The sequence below is a fragment of the Sapajus apella genome, unplaced genomic scaffold, assembly GCF_009761245.1.
Source record: "Sapajus apella isolate SASKATOON/1434 unplaced genomic scaffold, GSC_monkey_1.0 scaffold392, whole genome shotgun sequence".
In the NCBI taxonomy this organism is placed as follows: Eukaryota; Metazoa; Chordata; class Mammalia; order Primates; family Cebidae; genus Sapajus; species Sapajus apella.
Genome location: NW_022437329.1, coordinates 36,432 through 57,220, shown reverse-complemented (window position 1 = coordinate 57,220; position 20,789 = coordinate 36,432). Strand labels below are relative to the sequence as shown.

The window sequence follows — 20,789 nt, the reverse complement described above, 5'->3', positions numbered from 1 at the left end:
CAACATCATCCTGATACCAAAACCTGGCAGAGACTCAACAAAAAAAGAAAACTTCAGGCTAATATCCATGATGAACATAGGTGCAAAAATCTTCAATAAAATACTGGCAAACTGATTGCAACAGCACATCAAAAAGCTTATCCATCACAATCAAATAGGCTTCATCAGGGGAATGCAAGGCTGTTTCAACATATGCAGGTCTATAAATGTAATCCTCCACATAAACAGAACCAAAGACAAAAAAGCACATTATTATCTCAATAGATGCAGACAAGGCCTTTAACCAAATTCAACAGCCCTTTATACTAAAAACTCTCAATAAACTAGGTATCAACAGAATGTATCTCAAAATAATAAAAGCTATTTACGACAAACCCACAGCCAATATCATACTGAATGGGCAAAAACTGGAAGCACTCCCTTTGAAATCTGACACCAGACAAGGATGCCCTCTCTCACCACTTCTATTCAATATAGTATTGGAAGTTCTAGCCACAGCAATCAGGCAAGAAAAAGAAATAAAGGGTATTCAGTTAGTAAAGGAGGAAGTCAAATTGTCTCTATTTGCAGATGACGGGATTGTATATTTAGAAGACCCCATCATCTCAGCCCCAAATCTCCTGAAACTGATAAGCAAGTTCAGCAAAGTCTCAGGACACAAAATCAGTGTGCAGAAATCACAAGCTTTCCTATACTCCAATAACAGACTTAAAGAGAGCCAAATCATGAGCAAGCTCTCATTCACAATTGCTACAAAGAGAATATAATACCTAGAATACAACAAACAAAGGATGTAAAGGACCTCTTCATGTAGAACTACAAACCACTGCTCAACGAAATAAGAGAGGAAACATACAGATAAACAGATGGAGAAACATTCCATGCTAATGGCTAGGAAGAATCAATATTGTGAAAATGGCCATACTTTCCAAAGTAATTTATAGATTCAACATTATCCCCATCAAGCAACCTATGATCCTCTTCACAGTACTGGAAAAAACCACCTTAAACTTCATATGGAATCAAAAGAGAGCCTGCATAGCCAAGACAATTCTAAGCAAAAAGAACAAAGCTGGAGGCATCATGCTACCTGACTTCAAACTATACTACAAGGCTACAGTAATCAAAATGGTATGGTACTGATACCAAAACAGATACAGACCAATGGAACAGAACAGAGGCCTCGGAGGCAATGCCACACATCTACAACCATTTGATCTTTGACAAACCTGACAAAAACAAGCAATGGGAAAAGGATTCCCTGTTTAATAAATGGTGTTGGGAAAACTGGCTAGCCATGTGCAGAAAGCAGAAACTGGACCCCTTCCTGACACCTTACACTAAAATTAACTCCAGATAGATTAAAGACTTAAACATAAGACCTAACACCATAAAAGCCCTGGAAGAAAACCTAGGCAAAACCATCGAGGACATAGGCATAGGCGAGGACTTCATGACTAAAACACCAAAAGCATTGGCAACAAAAGCCAAAATAGACAAATGGGATCTAATTGAACTCCAGAGCTTCTGTCCAGCAAAAGAAACAATCATTAGAGTAAACCAGCAACCAACAGAACGGGAAAAATTTTTTTGCAATCTACCCATCTGACAAATGGCTAATATCCAGAATTTACAAAGAACTAAAACAGATTTACAAGAAAAAACAAACAAACCCATTCACAAGTGGACAAAGGATGTGAACAGACACTTTTCAAAAGAAGACATGTATGAGGCCAAAAAGCATATGAAAAAATGCTCATCATCACTGATCATTAGAGAAATGCAAATCAAAACCACATTGAGATACCATCTTGTGCCAGTTAGAATGGCAATCACTAACAAATCTGGAGACAACAGATGCTGGAGAGGATGTGGAGAAATAGGAACACTTTTACACTATTGGTGGGAGTGTAAATTAGTTCAACCATTGTGGAAGACAGTGTGGCGATTCCTTAAGGATCCAGAAATAGAAATTCCATTTGATCCAGCAATCTCATTACTGGGTATATACCCAAGGGATTATAAATCATTCTATTATAAAGACACATGCACAGGTATGTTCATTGTGGCACTGTTTACCATAGCAAAGACCTAGAATCAACCCAAATGCCCATTGATGATAGACTGGACAAGAAAAATATGGCACATATACACCATAGAATACTATGCAGCTATAAAAAAACGATGAGCTTGTGTCCTTTGCAGGGACATGGATGAATCTTGAAACCATCATTCTCAGCAAACTGACACAAGGACAGATAATCAAACAGTGCATGTTCTCACTCATTGGTGGGTGTTGAACAATGAGAACACATGAACACAGGGAGGGGAACATCATATACTGGGGTCTGTTGTGAGGGAATAGGGGAGGGACAGTGGGGGTTAGGGAGGTTGGGGAAGGATAACATGGGGAGAAATGCCAGATATAGGTGATGGGGATGGAGGCAGCAAACCACATTGCCATGTAGGTACATATGCAACAATCCTGCATGTTTTGCACATGCACCCCAGAACCTAAATTTCAATTAAAAAAAATATATATATGTATATATACATAAAAGAAAGAAATGAGGTCGCCCTCATTGCATGCAATGGAGTCCTGGGGCTGCTGGTTGTTCAATGTGCTCAGTGTCCAGAGAGTGGGATGGAAGGAGGCTTTCTGCAGGACAGGAACCATGTCCCATAATTTTTTTCTTCATTAGCCTTCTTGTCATAAAATCAAACACAGGTAACATAAAAGAAAAAAGATCTTAAAATGGTGATCTTTAATCAAAGGTAAACACCCGTTAACCATCAGAGGGAGAGAAGCTTGTCAACTGACATAGAACCCCGTCAATTGCCCCAGCTTAATAATAAATTCTTCCCTATTAAATCAATCACATTCTGAATTTATGGTCAGCACTTCTTTGTTCTATTTTATATTTTCATCATCCATAATTATAGTTTAGTTTTACTTTTTAAAATGTTTTTTGTTACCATTTGTTCTATAGGTTCTCCCTTTGAAATTAATATTGTCTGGGAGAGTTTCCTGTTGTTTGCATTTTGTGGATTGTACCCCAAGATATGGATTAATATGTATCTCTATTATCTGTCTTTTCAAGCATTTGTAGGTTGTTATAGAGGTTTGCATCTATTCAGTTTTTTCCCCATGAGTTTTGATGGTATTATATAATGTTTTTCATTAAGAGAAGGAGTTTAATACTGGTTATTTCCTTTTTTGTGATATAAATTGCCATTATTTTTCAATGGCTAGATCTGTTAATTCATTACAAATATCAAAAGAGTTGTGGTCTCAGTCTTCTATTTCTTCTCAAGTATTATTTTAATAATTTCTAAAATAAGGGATTTATCCTCTTCTACTATTGGCCTATTCATAGAGACTTGCTTTTTGAGAGATTAAACCAAGCATCCCACAACCTGTGACCCAGCAATTGCACTCTTGGATATATATACATATAAATGCATGCATTGGTGTGCCCAAAGATATGAAAGTATTATTCATCGCAGCATAATTTGAAGAAATCTGGATGTAACACAAATGTCTATCAATAGTGAAGAGACAGGAAATGTGAGCTATTTATAAAGTGGAGCACCTGACAGCTATGGGAGTGTACAGGTTATGACCACACACAGCAAGACGTGGGACATAAGAGTTACTGTATCCAGAACTGACTCATCTCATTTATGCTATTAGAAATCAAGACAGTGTCTGCTCTAGGGTCAGAGAGAGTGATTTGTGACCAAGCAGAACCCTAGGATGCTTCCTGGAGGCTGGCAATGCTGTTCCTTGATGTGGGTGCTGTTTACCTGAGTGTTCACTTTGTGAAAACCCATGGCCAATTTGTGGTTTGTCCACCTTTCTCCATGCATGTTGTCCTTCATTCAACTATACATTTCTGGTGTTTTGAAACAATTCTCTCTAAACTAATATAGAATCTCTTGCTGACAGTCCTTAGAAAGTCTTCACTTAAAAAACCAGTGCAATTATTAAAAAACCAGGAAATAAATGCCTATGACTCAGATCTAAAGAGGAGAATCTACAACAAGAGCAGTTGGCTTGGGAGCTGACATCAGAACACCTTTGGAAATGGCTTTTGAGCCAGGAACTAGGAGTCAAGACCCAAACAGGCCCATGGGAGGTGGGGGTGTGACATGATGTCCCAGCAGTGCGTGAATGAATGAAACATGGACAGTGGATCATGGCTTTGTTGGTCAGTCTGGAACTTGCGGAAAATGAAGTTGGAAAACTGCAGGGTGGAGGAGAGAGGAACACAGAGTCTTCTTGCCATGGGCAGAGCATGTGAAGATAGAGCTTCCATGTGAATGCCCACCAGTGGGTCTCTCAGAGGATGGGGTTCCTTGTAACCAGGTGGGCAGGATGGCTTGATGGTTGTTGCTACTTAGCCACACAGGGCTTGCTAATGGACTTCCTGCACAAAGCCTCCATGGTAGCTGGGATGGACACTGCATGGGCACAGCAATTGAGTCACCATTCACCAAGGCTGACCTGGCAGCTGCCACTGCTGAGGGCACAGTCAGCTAAATCAGATGTTTGTTTGAGCACAGACATAAAACAGGCAATATTCACTCTGAATAAAAGTGTTATGACAGATAAAGGTGCCTCTGCAGATATAGTAGAGATTTACACAGTTTTGAAACTATGAAAAAATTATGTCAATGAACTTTTTACAAGTAAAGAAATTAAAACCATTGTGGAAATTCTATTTCCCTTTAACCATATCCAGTTTTACAAGTAAGTTCTACCAAACCTTCAAAGAACTTATATCAAGTATATACTGATCTTATATAAAATATTTAAGATGCATAGGGAAATATAGAGAAAGCCAACACATTCACTTTATTAGGCAGGAGTAACATTGATCACAAAACTAGTTGGGGAACAAAGAAGGAAAAAGGTATTATGGGAAAATTACTTTTAATTAATTAGATGTGAAATTCTAAGAAATTCTAAGAAAAATATTACTAGACAATATTAACCAGTGTGTTATAAACAGACTGTCTTGGCCAAGATATATATCCCAAGAATGCAAAGATATTTAAATTTTAAACCTTTTAATACATTTTACTGCTTAATTAAAGAATAAAAAATAGAGATGATGTTATTTTACTAGTGTAAGAAATTATTCTAGATGAAATTTAGCACTCCATCTGACCCATATTTCTTTAGTCATCCCCACTTTAAAGAAATTATGCAATCACACTGGGCCACTCATGTAATCCAAAATAATCTCTCCATCTGAAGTCCATGCTCTTAATCATATCAGCAAAGTCCCTTTTGCTGTGTAAAGTAACATGTCTAAATGATCTGGGTCTTAGGGCTTGGCCATATTTGTGAGACCATTATTTTGGGCTCCACAGTGTATGTGGTGGCTAAATGAGGTTTAACATTAGTCTAATTCAATTCCTAGAAGATGAGAAATGAGTAAATGGAAAGAGGCATTCCAGAAAGAGGTTATTTTAAGACATTAAGCAAATGTGTCATAATACTGTGAATAAAAAGAGATCCACATTTACTCATACTGTACTGGAACTTCACATGTTAAAGAGAAGCAGAGATCTTTGAAGTAGCCACAGAAGAAACACAGATCATCTAAGAAACAACCAGGTTAAAATGTAACTGACTTTTCCCTCTCAGCCACAGCAGCCAGAAGGTAGATCATCATCAAAGATCTGACAGAAAACCAATGTCAAACTAAAAACTTGAGGCTGGCAAATCTCTCTTTCATGAATAAAGGTAAAACAAAACATTATTGTATAAATGAAATGTTTGCACTCTCCAAAATAGCCATCTAAATATATCTACAAGAATGGAGAAATATAAAAGAATGAAAGAGAAAGAGAACAGAAATTTTAATTTGTAGTCATTGGTACATATAACTCAGTACTGTCATTATAAAATATTAATAATGTGGCTTTCAAAGAAAAAGGTCATGTCAAATACATAACATGTTGTGTTATAATTTCTTTATTTATCCTTGCACCCTCACTCTTGACTTCTATGAAGTCCAAGGAAGTTTGATTCTTTTTCTTGAGACTCAGTTCCATAGACTCAATTTCACAAGGCACAGTACCCAGAATTGATAAATGTTTACCATATGGATGAGTTTTGTGAAAGTACTTAGCAGAAATTGTGTTGCATATGCACTGTTCAAAAGTGGCTGAGGACTGAAATCAGTGAACATGGTGGCATAAGAACTCCAAAGGCCAGCCCTGCACAGAGACAATGTGCTTGTAAAACATCTGTATAAAAGAATTCTCTTGGAGAGCTGTTAAAACACAGATTCCTGGACTCACCATTAGATATTCTGATTGAGTTGATAAAGAATCAACTGCAATGGAACCCCGAAAAATCATCAAAGATTTATAGCAACTTAGAAAGTCCAGAAAAATGTACTGGAACACAGGAGCAGAGCTTTGTGGCACCATATCTTACCCTTGACTCACTCCTCCCTCTCCAAGTCTGCAGTGATCTTGAAGACAGCAGCCTGGGAACCCAGAGTGGGTTCCTATGCCATAGGGAGCCAAGTGAACCATGTTCTCAAAGTATTATGATTGTGTGTCTTTTCCTGTTGGGTGACTCTATGAAGGAGGATAAGAAATGGCTTACAGTAGGCTGGGCATAGTGACTCACATCTATAATCACAGCACTTTGGAAAGCTGAGCTGTGTGTATTTCTTGAGCTCAGGAGTTTGACACCAGCCTGGGCAACATGGTGAAACCCCATCTCTACAAAAAATACAGAAATTAGCTGGGTATGGTGGCACATGCCTGTAGTCTCAGCTACTCAAGAGGCTGAGATGGGAGGATGGCTTAAGCCCAGGAGGTTGAGGCTATAGAGAGCCAGGATCGTGCCACTGCACTCCATCTTGGGCCTCACACCAAGACCTTGCCAAAAAAAAAAAAAAAAAAAAAAAAGTAGATCTTTTGCATTTATTTTCCCTACTGATAACTCCCTTAGTTTAGAGAGGCAGAGGGCACCTGATAAAAACATTTAAATGTCAGTGAACCAGCAGCTGCCCAGTTGGGGCAAAAATTATTATATGAGGAAAGTCATAGACATACAGAAAAGCCTGGAGGGAAAACTGGGTGAGTGAGGTGGGGAATATGGGGAATGTGGGTTTTGAAAAGCTTCCATATCCCTGGAAGTGTGTATACCCTCCTCCATGACCCCAGTATGTAGCACATGCTCACAAAGCCCCTGAGAATGCCCTATGTTCACACCTCTTTTTTGACTAAAGATGTTTAAGGAAATATCTGTCAAATCATGAGTTGACAACTGGGCTAACAAAATAGAGATTTCTGTGATTACGCACAATACAGAATACAGTTTATACAAAAATAGTTTAGAAAATGTGATTTCCAAAGTTACCACATGATAGTATTCAAAATAAAAATGAGGGGTCCAATTAAACTAAACAGTAAGATCCATTCTCAGGAAAAAGAGAAATAGAAACTATTCCTGAGAAAAGCCATTGAACATACTTACTGAAAATCACTTTAAATCAACAGTCTTAACTATGTTCATAGAACTAAAGAAAACCATGGGCAAAAAATCTAAAGGAAATCAGAAGAACTATGTTAACTCAAATAGAGAGCATCAATAAAAAGACAGAAAGTTTAAAAAGAGACCAAGTAGAAATTTTGAAGCTGAAAAGTGCAATAACTGAAATGAAAAAGTCACTAGAGGAATTTGAAGGAGATCAAAAGCAACTTTCACTATGCAGAATGAAGAGTCAGCAAGGTTAAAGATAAGACAATTGAAATCATCCAGTTTGAGGTGCAGAAAGAATGAAATGATGGAGAAGAATGAATAGAACTTAAATCTGTGAGACACCAAGCACATACACTTTGGGAGTCTTCAAAGAAAGCAGGGAGGGAGCAAAAGAAGAATGGCTTTTCAGAGGAATAATAACTCCAAACCTCCCAAATTTGATGAACAATATGAATCTGTACAACCAACACACTTGATAAATTTTAAGCAGTGAAAATTTCTAAACGTCGACACTGAGAGACATGATAATTAACCAGTCAAACATCAACAACAAACAGACTTTGTTGAAAGCAATAACAGAGAAGGAACTTTTCAGGTACAATGGATCCTCAATAAGATTAACATGCAAGTTTATGTCAGAAACCATGGGACTCAGGAGGCACTGGGATCACAAATTTAAAGTTAAGAAAGTAAAAGGACTGACAGCCAAGAATTGTATGTCTGCAACACTCTCCTTCAGAAATAATGGAGAAATTAAGACATTCACAGGTTAAAAAAAGCTGAGGGAGATTGTCTCAACCCTACAATGTGTGTGTGTCTCTCTCTCTGTGTGTGTGTGTGTGTGTGTGTGTGTTTAATTCTTCTCTTGTTTTTCCTATTTGATTTAAAAGAAAATGTCCATCGACTGATGAATGGAGAAACAACATATAGTTTATTTCTACAATAAAATATTATTTGGCCATAAAAATAATAAAGCAGTGGCACATGATAAAACATTACTGAATCTTGAAAACATGATAAGTGAAGGAAGCCAGGTATAGAAGGCTACATAAATTATTAACCCATTTTTACGAAATATTTAGAAGAAGCAAATCTATAGAGAAAGAAAGTGGATTTGTGGTGACAGGGTCAGGTGGCAGGTGGAAATGGAGGGTGATTGATTAATAGGTGCAGCGTTTCCCCTGAGGTGACAAAAACATTCTGGAACTGGGGAGTGATGATGGTTATATAACATTTTGAACCTACTAATTGTCACTGCAATGTACATTTAAAATGGTTACAGTGTTCATGTGTTCATGTACACTTTTGTGGTCATGTACATTTTATCACAATAAAAAAGAGGCTGAGGAATATATTCCAAAGTCTTTTTTATGGTAAAGTCCTGAGTTTGAGAATCTGCCTGTCTTTTCTTCTAAGTACGTCATCTCCTACCCAGAGTTCACCCTGGTTCTTCTACAGTAGAAAGCCTTCTTTCAGGACATTGTCCAAGATCAGCCGGGCCCAGCCGCAAAAGTGACTTTCTGTCTTGGATCCAAATGCTCAAATGCAACTCTGGGGCTAATTTCAGTGGGAGTAAGAGATTATCCAATGAGAATAACTCATTTGGAGAGAAAATGTTTGGCCTTAGGAAAGTGCTTTGCTTCCCTAAAGAGGATCCTGCTTGCCAATAAGTACACAGTTTTCATACGTGTGGGGTGGAGTTCTCAGCAGAGTAATTAAAGATATCTCTAGGAACACCACACAGCTCATGTGTAGCTGACTGATTCACTCATCTGCCACCGCCAACTGAAGGAAGGAACTGTATTCTTACCTTGGCCCCTCCTTCAGCTGCATTCCACTGGACATGGACCATTACAAGTGTGAAGCTTCCAGGGTTTTCAGTTGCTCTCTTGCTGGTGTGGGGCCTCCACTGGTGTGACTGAAACCCAGGTGAGCCTAGAGGAAGCTGAGTGTGTCTTAATTCTCAAGGCCAACATTTTTAGTGAACCCAGACGAAACCCCTAGGTTCTCAGGGACTCAGATTTTCAACTGTGGAAGGGAAGAATCCCACTCTCTCAGGTGTGCTGGTAATTATATATATACACACACACACATATATATATATATATATATATAATGTAAATGTACATAATTATAATCTATGTATCTATGAATTAGATAATTAGTATTCCATAAACTGATGGTATTTTTAGTGTTGACTTCATTGCTCAGGTGAACACTGTAATAGAAGGATGAGTCACGGATTTTAGAGGAAAAATATTTTTTTACTCTCTGAAAGAGCCATCAGTAGGCATTTCTGCCATGTGGAATTCCAATGAGAAATATGTTTTAGGCTGAGATTGACAGGAGATCTGAAATCTTTTTATTATTATTATTTTAAAGATGAGATCTCACTATGTTGCCAGGCTAGAGAGCAGTCACTATTCACAGGTGTGATTATAGCCTCAAACTCCTGAGCTCAAACAATTCTCCCACCTCAGCCTCCTGAGTAGCTGGGACTCCAGGTGCTGGCCACAGCGTTCAGCGACTTTTCATTGTTATTTTACTTCAAATGTTTTATTTTGAACGTTAAAATATATGTTTCTACACTAGAAATGTGAAAATATATTTGATTACAGAAGACTTTAAAATGCACAGATGAATGCCTGGTTGAATTTTAAAGAAAATAAAATGCAGAGAAGAGAGAAATATCATCCAGGCCTCCCCTCAAAAGAACCACTGCTATTATATTATTAAACCTTCCTGGAATGCAGTGTGAATGGTGGTCCCTGGAGCTGTCTTTTGCAGTGGTGCTGATTTCCATTCTGTTTTTTTCTATATACATATACATTTTATATATGCTTTCATTGTACAAAGTTGCATTCATAAGTTGTGGGTTATCTTTTATTTGATAGAGTCTTGCTCCTGTCTGCTGTGCTGGAGTGAAGTGGCATGATCTTGGCTCACTGCAACCTCTGGATCCCGGGTTCAATTGTTTCTCCTGCCTTACCCTTTCGAGTAGCTGGGACAAGATATGAGCTACCAAGCCTGGTTAATTCTGTGTTTTAAGTAGAGATAGGGTTTCACTTGCTGGCCAGGCTGATCTTGAACACCTGACCTCAAGTGATCCACCCATGTTGGCCTCCCAGAGTGGTTGTGGTTTATTTTGAATGTTGCTTTTTGAAAGTATTATTATGCATGTAGTTTTCCATGTCATAAAGTCTGCATAGAGTTTACGAGATTTACAAGCTGCATACCATTTCCAACAAGGAGATGTGGCCAGTGTTCCTGTTTTTTTACCTCCATCTGCTTTCATTTTGTCTTTTGATAAGTAATATTTTGACAACCATGTTTGTATGTAAAGATTCTCCTATGGTTGTGATTTTAAAAATTCATAGACTACTCAGGTTGGGCATGGTGGCTCATGCCTACACTCTCAGCATTTTGGGAGACTGAGGTAGGCAGCTTGCTTGAGCCCATGAGTTTTAGGCCAGGCTGGGCAACATGGAGAAACTCTATTTCTACAAAAAATACAAAAGGATTAGCCAGGCTTGGTAGTGCATGCCTGTAGTCCCAGTTACTCAGTTGGCTGAGGTGGAAGAGTTGCTTAAGCCTGGAAGATTCAGGCTGCATTGAGCCTTGAACACCCCTGCACTCCAGCCAGTGAGCCCCTGTCTCAAAAAAATAAATTATATACTATTCAAATGGTAAGTATTAAACTTGTGTCTGTGAGGGTGTTTCTGGAAATGATTGGCATGTGAGTGGGTGGACCTAGTGAAGAAGATCCTCCCTCACTGTGGGCAGCTGCAGTCCAATCACATCGGGGCCCAGATAGAACAGAAAGGCAGATAGAAGGCAAATTTATCTCTGCCTCTGTCTTTGTCTCTGTCTCTGTCTCTCTCTCTCTGTTAGTCTCTGGAGCTGAGGCTGGGACACCCTTCTTCTCCTGCCTTGGACATCAAAATTACGGGTTCGACGGTCTTTGGATTCTGAGTCTTGAACCAGTGTGACCCTTTATCCTCCTGCTCCCTCTTCTGGGTCCTTGGGCCTTTGATCTTGGACTGAGCCCCACTATTGGATTTTCTAGTTCTCCAGCTTGCAGACAGTCTGTTGTGCGACTTCTCAGCTTCTGTAATTGTGTGAGCTAATTAGCCCCATAAATCCCCTATCTAACTATCTATCTATCTATCTATCTATCTGGCAATCATTTATCTTTCTATCATCTATAGATGCTCTTGGTTCTTTCTTTCTTGGTAATCCTAATAAGGAACAGACAATAAACAAATAAAATCTGTCATAGTATCATTGATAATTGCCATTGAGGAAAATATGCCTAGGATGGAAGACTGGTAGTAGAGGTGGAAATGGAAGGGGATAGATTTCAGAGATCACTGGACAAGACCTTTCCTAAAACTTGACCACGTGACATTTGAAAAGAGACATTAGTGGTGTGAGGAGTGAGCCATGTGGATCCCTAGGGAGCAGGTACATGTGGGAGTCTCAGCAGGGGCAGGTGGCAGAGACAGGACAGAGCAGACAAGAGGCTGGTGTGAGTGGAATCGAGTGAACTGGGCTGAGAGTGATGGTATGAGGCCAAAGTGGCCATAGGGGGCCCTGTGATAAGGAGCTCATAGGAAATGGTGGGAAACTGGGGTTTCATTGTGCCCAAGAAGGGAAGGAGCTGGAGTGTTCATAGGATATGCTCTAATTCTCATTTGAAAGGCACACTAGTCTGTTGTATCAGCATTGGGCCATGGGCATGAGAGGCACTAGGCAGCCTAGCTGAAAGCCCCTTCCAGTTGACTATCCTAGAGAGGATGGTTTTGGTGTGGAAGCGGCAGAGGAGTAAGAAGTGATTGGATTTAGTGTTGATATATATTTTTTAAATTGTGACAAAACATACATACCACACAATTTACCTTCTAACAATTTTTTTCAGTGTACAATTCATTGGCATTAAGTACATTTACAATTGGTGGTGGTTACAAAAACACCAATATGCATTTCCAGAGCATTTTCATCATCCCAACAGAAACTGTACCCGTTAAATGACAGCTGCCCATTGTTCCTACCCTCAGCCCCTGGTAACCTGTACTCTACTTTCTGTTTCTATGAATTTGCTTATTCTAGCTGCCTCATACAAGTGAAAAATCATATTTGTCTTTTTCTGACTTATTTCACTTAGAGTGTTTTGAAGGTTCCATCCAATCCAAATATTATTTACTTTTAAGGCCAAATAATATTCCATGCGCATGTGCACCATGGGTTGTTTAGCTAGTCATCCTCTGACGGACACTTGTGTTGCATCCACCGTTTGGGTATTGGGAACAGTCCTGCTATGAGCATGAGTGTACAATTACCTGTGTACATACCTACTTTAAATTTTTGAGGGTATATGCCAAAAAATGGAATTGTTGGGTCATATGGAAATTCTATTTTTACTTTCTTGAGGAAGCATCACACTGTTTCTGTGGTGGCTGCACCATTGCTCACTCTCAACAGCAGTGCACAAATGTTCCGTTTTCTCCACATCCTCTCCGGTACTTGGACTAGTGAAGCTGAGCATTTTGTTATGCCCCTCTTGGAATTCCTTTTTTTTATGTCCTTATCATGTATCTTCTCTGGATAATTGTGTATTCATGCATTTTACCAATTTTTGAATGTGATTGCTTTGCTATTGTTAAGTTGTAGTTCTTTACATAGTCTGGATATTAATTCTTTATCACATACGTGATTGGCAAATTTTCCTCCTATTCTGTGCATTTTCTTTTCACTCTCTTAATAGTGTCATTTGATGCAAAAAAGTTTTTATATTTTGATAGAGTCTAATTTGCCATTTTTCTTTTATTATCCTGTTACCTGCCAAGAAACAACTACCAATTCTAATGTCCCTAAGATTTCCTCAGCATTTTCTTTTAAGAGTTTTACAGGTTTAACTCTTAAGGTTAGTTCTTTAAGCCATTGTGACGTAATTTTTGTATAGGGTGTAATAGAAGGGCAAGAATTTCTCTAGTATCATTTTTTGCATGTGGCTATCCAGGTTTCCAGCACCATTTTTTAAAACACCATGTGTTGCAGTGGGGCTGATCCATTTGTAAGATGCACTGAGCACTAATACATGGGAGTACCATGCATTTATTTACCTGTCTTTCCTCTAGAGTTGTTTCGAGAAGGTTTTCACTGACAACCCAGCAGAAATAAATGTATATGACTTCCTATAAAATAAAATTCAAGTAAAATTATAAATATTGAAATGCTGAGACTGCAGCAAGACTAGAACATCACTAGAAAAGCCAAACATAGGTCGAAATGGAGGATTTATGTTTACCTTGCTACACATTCTGTTGGCCCACCATTTCTATGCTTATTGCATAAGAGAGCCACAGGGCGGGGTGAGAGCTCACATAACCAGTCCCTGGTTTTCTGCTTCAGAAACAATTTCAAATTCTCTGCTTAGACAGAGTAAGAAAATTAACTGAAAGATGTTGAATGTGAAGTTGGCATCTACAAAGTCGGACAGTGAGTAATAAATGTCAACATCAAGGAATCCAAGGAGATTGTATTGTTTTACACAGAAATGCCCCACTCTGCATTGCTGAAGAAAGCAGGTCCCTTCAGGGGAACTTTATGATGAAGAGAAAAACGCTATATGATGTAGAGGTTTTCTGCTGCAGCCCTAAATTGCACTGTCCTTCTTTCTAACTGAAGTTCTCACAAAGTTGTATAGCTTCAATGGTTGCACCTGGGCCCGACTTTTGTTTTTCTGATGTTGTTTGTTAGAGCTCCTGGATGGGGCTTAGAGAAGCGACTTGGATATTTTGCAAAAATGATATTTCTTTAATGGAATTTGAAATCCATGAATACTCTGCTTTTCTGCTGTATCCCCAGAGCAGGGTGAATACCTTGCTCTTCTTTTCAGAACGTCACTAGGAGTGGTACAAGATTTGGAGCTAGGGCCTCCCTGGATCTCTACCTTTCTTTAATTCAGAGGATCAGAAGATGTTGGGGGAAGAATTGTGTCTTGTTCCCCTCCTGATCTGGTTAATATTACTATTCAATGTCCTGTGAGGAAGTCACGTGTGCACATAACATCACTTCTGCATGCAGTGTCATGGGAGCATGGGTTCCTGGGCTCCAGGTTAACAGCCTAAGCACTACAGGCACGGAACTAGAGCTCTGGGATGGGAGGGATGGCTGGGATGGAACCTAGTCTTGTCCTTTAGTCCTGGGGCCTTTTCACTCTTCACGTGGTGGGTGGTGGGCGTCTGGCAGGTACTGATGTTAATGGAGTCGAGGGAGGACACTGGCCAGGACTGGGAAAGCAGGATTGGAGAGATAATTAGGGCAGACATTATTTTTTCTGAGCGTAAGTCATGGCTTGAAATATGGAGGGCCTGAAGGTGTATCTCCCTACCCAAAGCTGGTTTTGCCTTTTCCCACAAGGCTCATTTAGCCACAGGCCTAGTGTCAACACCAGGGGGCGTCCACAGACCATGAAAGCACCGTGCAGCCGGGGTTGTCTGTGGTACTGGATCCTTGACTTGACCAGGAAGACAAGACTTTGCAGCCAGGCCGCCTGGATTCAACCTGCAGCTCTGGTCCTACTGACACTTTTCCTCCTGGTGCCTCAGTTTCAAAATCTGTGAAACGGTGAGGACATTACAGCACTTACTTCTGGCTCGGGTTTCTCAGCAGCAGCACTGTTAACCATTTGGGACAAAGAGTCCTTGTGGAGTGGGCTGTCCCGTGCATTGCGGGAGGTTTACCAGCAGCACCCCACTCCCTCTCTCCCACCAATGCCCATATGACAACTGAAAATGTCCCAGGATTTTGAGGTCTCCCTTGTGTCTAGCAGCTGCCGTTCCTCAGGCATTTTCCCACCTGACACTTGAGCTCATCTCTGCTTTGGTCCACATAAGGCCACTTTAAAAATAGTTGTTTCTTTAAAGATTCTATCCATCTTTTAAACAAATGCATTTTCTTCCTTTATGTCTGCATTCAGTTAATTCTTCCAAACTCTTTGTTTAGTATATCTTGAAATGTATCAATTCCAGTTCTAGTAACTAGCATATCTGACTTGCGTGGTACCTGCTATGACCCCTAGTAGAGCTCTGATTCCTTTCGCCCAGGGAATGCGTTCTCGATTCTGCTATGGATGATGGAAATCAATTTATTATATGTTATTTGTTTGAAATGTTGTTCCTCATCTGTAAAATGTACATGTGGATATGGCTTGAATTACTAAGTGGTTTTATTTCTTCATTCCTCTGATATTTGTTGTGCACCTACTGTAAGTCATATACATGGCATGACATGGCTTCCTTGACCACACCAGATCAAATGAGAAAATGAGACGTTCTAGCCAGGTGTATTGGCACATGTCTGTAGTCCTAGCTATTTGTAAGGTTAAGGCAGGAGAATTGCTTCAGCCCAGAAGTTTGAGGTTACATTGAGGTATTTCAGTCTGGGCAACAGACAATGTTTCTTTAAAAAAAGTAAAAAGACATGGTAAGCTGTCTACATGTAGTCTATGTCTCAGGAGATTCACATCATGTAATTTTTCTAAATGGCATCTCCGTGTGGTTTTCATGAATGTTTGTCTGGTATTTATTTTCTACCCTTTTCCTTTCAACTTTTTTGTATCTTCTGCTGAAATTATGGCTTTTGTAAACAGCCTACAGTTATTTATATATTGACTTATTTTTCCCCCTCTGCACTATTTGTCTTGTCATTGGAGTGTATCAGTTCTTTATGTTTAATGTTATTGTTGACCTCATTGGGTTTAAGTCTGTACATTGTCATTTGCTGCCTTCTAATATTATCTCTTTTTTGTTCAACAAATTTTCTTCTATTGCCGTCTTTAGATGAATAAAAAATTTGCATTATTGTAGTCTTCTGAATAAGTGTTCTAGTTACAAATTCTTTTATTATTACTTTAATTATCTGAGAAAGCACAGTAATCTGTGACTTATTATAACCAACAGCAGATCATAACTTCCCTGACTCCCATCTACCTGTGCAGACAGCCCACGGAGAATCAGTGCTCTGGCTCTGAGACACAGGGGGTGGAAGCAGGAGGGTAACTGGGTGGTGAAGCTGTAGCTGCAGAGGCATCCGGGCCCCTCACCCGCACTCCTCGTAGATGTCTCCTCCACTGAATGCCTGCGATGCCCTCTCCTCCGTATGCTCCTGCCAGAGTCTCCCATCTCCACGGACAGCAGCTCCACCCTTCTACTCACTCAGTCAACACTGCGGGTGTCCTTGATTCTTCTTTCTCACACCACAGATGCAATCCATTAGCAAGTGCTGTGAAGCCCATCTTCAAATTCACCCAGAATCCCATCACTTCCCACCATTTCCCCTGCTCACACCCCAGTCAAGGTAACCAGCATCTCCATCCTGGAATACTGCTCTCTTTCCCCAGCATTTCCCTACTGCCTCACTTGTCCCCCACCTCTCAATTGTGTTCTCAGCACAGCAGCCAGAGAGAAGCTTTCAAAGTATAAGTCCCACCATGTCCCACTTTTCAAAACTGTCCTCTAATTCCCCATGTCATTCACAGCAAAGGTCAAAACCCTTCCCACACCCGCCAGGCCTCCCTGCTGTGGCCACATCTCTGACCTCATTTCAGTTTCTCTCTGTCCAGCCCTGCTGGCCTCTTCCTCCTTCCAGGAACACAGACACTTTCCTGCCCTAGTGCATCTGCACTGAAGGTTCCTGCCTGAAAAGAGCTTTCCCAGTCATCCTTGGGGACAGCTCCTCACATCCCTCAAATCTTCACTTAAAGGTCACATTTGCCACGAGGCCCATGCTGACCACCCAGCACAGCAGCCACCTCCCTGTTCCCACAGCCCACAATCTGGGTCACCTGCCCCACAGCACTTGCCACCTTCTAACTCAAGCATTTTCTGCTCTTACTCTGCTTATACTGTATCTATCATCTGCCTACAGAGGTGTCCAGTCTTTTGGCTTCCCTGAACCACATGGGAAGAAGAAGAATTGTCTTGAGCTACACATAAAATACACTAATGACAGCTGGTCAGCAGAAAATAATCATAAAAATGAAAAAAAGTACGTGCATAATTTTTATGATATCTGCCACCACAGATAAGCAAAAACATCTTCACATTTGAAGCTGTCCTGGGTCACATGCAGCCTGTGAGCCACATGTTGGATAAGCTTGCATCTAGAACACATACACCACAAGGTCGAAAATCCTTGTTTTTACTAAAATGTTTTCTAAATGCAAAAGCAGTGATATACCTAGCAGACAACAAATGTCAGTTGAATGAATGATCACTGTAGGGCACCTCCCTATTCTAAAGGCAATATCTTTACTAACGTAGACCCAGGCCAAATGCTGTTTTGTGGCAGCTACAGAGCAACACCATCTCACACTGACATCAGTGCTGCCAGAGCTTTTCTCACCAGGGCTGCGTGTGTGCCCTCCCTCCCTCCCTCCCTTCCTCCCACACCAACCCTCCTGCACGCTGCAGCACACAGCCATATTTTTCTCTTCAGGAAAGATAACCCTAGGCTTATGGATCCAATTTTCCAACCACATGTGAATCTAAGACTCTGCTTTTTAAATCCATGAGTTTGGATTGGAGGCAGCACTAGGATTACTACAACTCAGGCAGGAAGAAGAGTAGGAGAGAGAGCAGAAGAGTTCCAACAGAAAGTTACCTACGATGAAAATCCATGGGAGCCCTCTTCACTGCAAGTTTCTGAATCTGCTTTCTTTAAGAAGATTGGGGAAATTTGGAAAATACAATCTGGGAAAGAGACATGGAAGGAGGGCAAGAAGTACAGGGGTCTGAAAATTTGTCTCTTGATACCTCAAGGGTGTCTATGTGTAGGAACCACACTAGGTGACATCTAAGTCCCTGTGATCACAGGTCGTGGTAAGACAAGGTTCTACTGAAGGATCAAGGACAATGGAGCAGCAAAGATGACCCAGTCAAGCAGTGACCACATAAAGCCACAGTGGTCTGCGCACCCACTGGGCACAGCCCTATCTACTGCCTCCCCTGCAACAAATCAGCACAAGAAGCACGTGGACTGTGGAAGGTTCTTGGATCTTCCATTTAGTCTCTCAAATTTCAGGAATCTTTTCCTTTAATTAACCCATCAATGTCTCATGGAAATAATTTCAAGAAGTAAATTACATTCACATTCTAATTTTAATAGGAAAGTAAGAAGTTACAGCTCAGTGCACCGTAAAGTTGAGACAGAGATGGAGACATCCCAGCCCCAAGTCTCTGGAACAGGAAAGGTGACGGGGAAGGAATGCAGGTCAGCGTGGGGAAGGGGGTCATGGTGGACACGGGGCTGGGCTGGTCTCCCCACCTCCTCACATTATGCCTATAGAGACACAGACACATTCAGATGCCTTTGCAGTAAGAGAAGCCAGGGTTCTTGAAGTCACAAAGAAAAAAGGTGTGAACAAAACTTGCCTCTCAGTCCCACACAAGGCAGCTGTCTCACACTATAGAAAAATATTCATGAACAAATTCGTATCAGTGACAGTGAGGGGTGACACTTTAAAGAGCGCATCACATGTTCAATACATCCCACTCCAACAAACCCCATAGCACAACTGTGTACACTGTTCTCCCCAATACCCACACACATCAGGGTCCACAGGGTCTCACGTTTACAAGGTGTTGTGAGAGACACATCAGAGCCCTGTCATTGCCTGGGATAGAACAAAACCAGAACCTGGTCCGAGCCTACAGGAAATGCCGCTAAAGGAGGAATTGCGGGCTAGGTGAGCTCCCCCACGGGCTCCTGACCACAATATCCCAATGATCTCAGGGATCAGCCTCCTTCATACTTACTTGCTGCCTGAGAGTAGCTCCCTCATTTTCTATCTGTGGGAAAAAAATATTCTGTGAGAGGCCAGGATGGTGGCAGGGCCATGAGGTCCTAGAGGAACCTTCTAGTCTTGGACCCCAGAGAAGTTTCCAGAAATGTGTGACTGCAGACCAGGGCAGTATGAGGAAAAACAAGGAAAGCAGCTGTGGGTCCTGGACCAACTGCTCTACTAAGAACTGTCCTCAGCAGGGATGTTCCCCTGTGACTGTGACTGCTGGGATCAGGTCCCCATCACCACAGTAATCAAGGAGATAAATCTGTCCTTCATTGTCATAGGTGCTTTACAAAAGAGTAAATGCTGGCACACAGGGCCCAGGCTGGGTAGGCTCATGAGTGTGGATGGTGCTTCCAGTAACCAGGAAACACACTCTTCTACCTGGGGCTTGGAATTCTCAGTGGGACAATAAATCTCAGACCCCACTCCTAACCCCTTCCTCACCTGAGCTCTTCTTCCTCCATATCACAGCAGCGACCACAGCTCCAGTGATCACAGCTCCAAGGACAGCCAGGCCAGCAACGATGCCCACGATGGGGATGGTGGGCTGGGAAGACGGCTCTGGGAAAAGGGGGGAAGGTGACTGGCCCTGATGCCCAGGCCCCAGCCCTGACCCCGCTGAAAGGCTCCAGAGGCTCCTGCTTTCCCTAAGAGACATGATACCCCCATCTTCCTCCTTACCCCAGTTCAGGGTGAGGGGCTCGGGCAGCCCCTCGGTCTGCAGATGGCAGGTGTATCTCTGCTCTTCTCCAGAAGACACCACCACAACCGCCCACTTCTGGAAGTTTCCATCCCCTGCAGGCCTGGTTTCTACGAGCTCCATGTCCTGGGTCTGGTCCTCCCCATCTCGCCGCTGTCAAGTCAGTGTGATCTCTGCAGGGTAGAAGGCCAGGGTCCAGCACCTCAGGGTGGCCTCATGGTCAGACACGGGGTGGTGGGTCACATGTGTCTTGGGGGCATCTGAAGGGAAGAGTCAGAAAATTCAGGCACTTTGCATTCCTCATGGGACACTCCAGCAGCACTCATGTGATCATCCTGAGAATGAAGAGGACACCTGGTGTGGTGAAGGGGGTACAGAACCCAGACACCAGCCTGGACACAGGCACCTGGGATAATCTATTCCTTGGAAAGTTCTACTCTCAGCGGAGGAGGAGAGACTGCTGGTCCTGTCCTGTGTAGAGGCCAAGGGACTCAGAGGACCTGGAGTCCGACCCCCACACACCTGAGTGTGAAGCAGAGAACCAGGCCCGAGAGGAAATGGCTTGGTGCCCCAGGCTGCTGTGGGGTCAAAGGGAAACCCTGATCAGTATTCCAGGGATTGTCTTCACCGCCACTCCCTCAGAGACTTCATCCCTTAATCGTATTAGAGAGCAGGGCGGTCCCTCAGAGTCATTCTCTGGCACAGGATCTGGAAACCCAGGAGGA

At 41.6% G+C, this 20,789-nt stretch overlaps 1 protein-coding gene and 1 long non-coding RNA gene across 5 annotated transcripts; both read right to left on the bottom strand.

The window, feature by feature from the left end:
- Positions 1 to 8,425: 8,425 nt before the first annotated feature.
- LOC116545826 lies at positions 8,426 to 9,401 on the bottom strand. The gene is made up of 2 exons (XR_004266466.1): positions 9,324 to 9,401; positions 8,426 to 9,070 (listed from the first exon to the last, which is right to left on the bottom strand). It is a non-coding gene; the product is annotated as an uncharacterized LOC116545826 (long non-coding RNA).
- A 9,182-nt stretch (positions 9,402 to 18,583) lies between these two features.
- On the bottom strand, positions 18,584 to 20,477 carry LOC116545825 (patr class I histocompatibility antigen, A-126 alpha chain-like). 4 transcript variants are annotated; one of them, XR_004266464.1, is made up of 4 exons: positions 20,046 to 20,477; positions 19,809 to 19,925; positions 19,147 to 19,472; positions 18,584 to 18,980 (listed from the first exon to the last, which is right to left on the bottom strand). XR_004266464.1 is itself a non-coding variant. In XM_032272270.1 (4 exons), the coding sequence occupies exons 1-4, from the start codon at positions 20,185 to 20,187 to the stop codon at positions 18,846 to 18,848; spliced, it is 534 nt and encodes a 177-aa protein (XP_032128161.1). In that variant the 5' UTR covers positions 20,188 to 20,405; the 3' UTR covers positions 18,584 to 18,845. The 4 variants fall into 4 exon arrangements, 2 of the variants coding, with proteins under 2 accessions (XP_032128161.1, XP_032128162.1); XR_004266465.1 differs by having other exon boundaries at positions 19,147 to 19,365; positions 20,046 to 20,441; XM_032272270.1 differs by having other exon boundaries at positions 19,333 to 19,472; positions 20,046 to 20,405.
- Between the last annotated feature and the right edge of the window lie 312 nt (positions 20,478 to 20,789).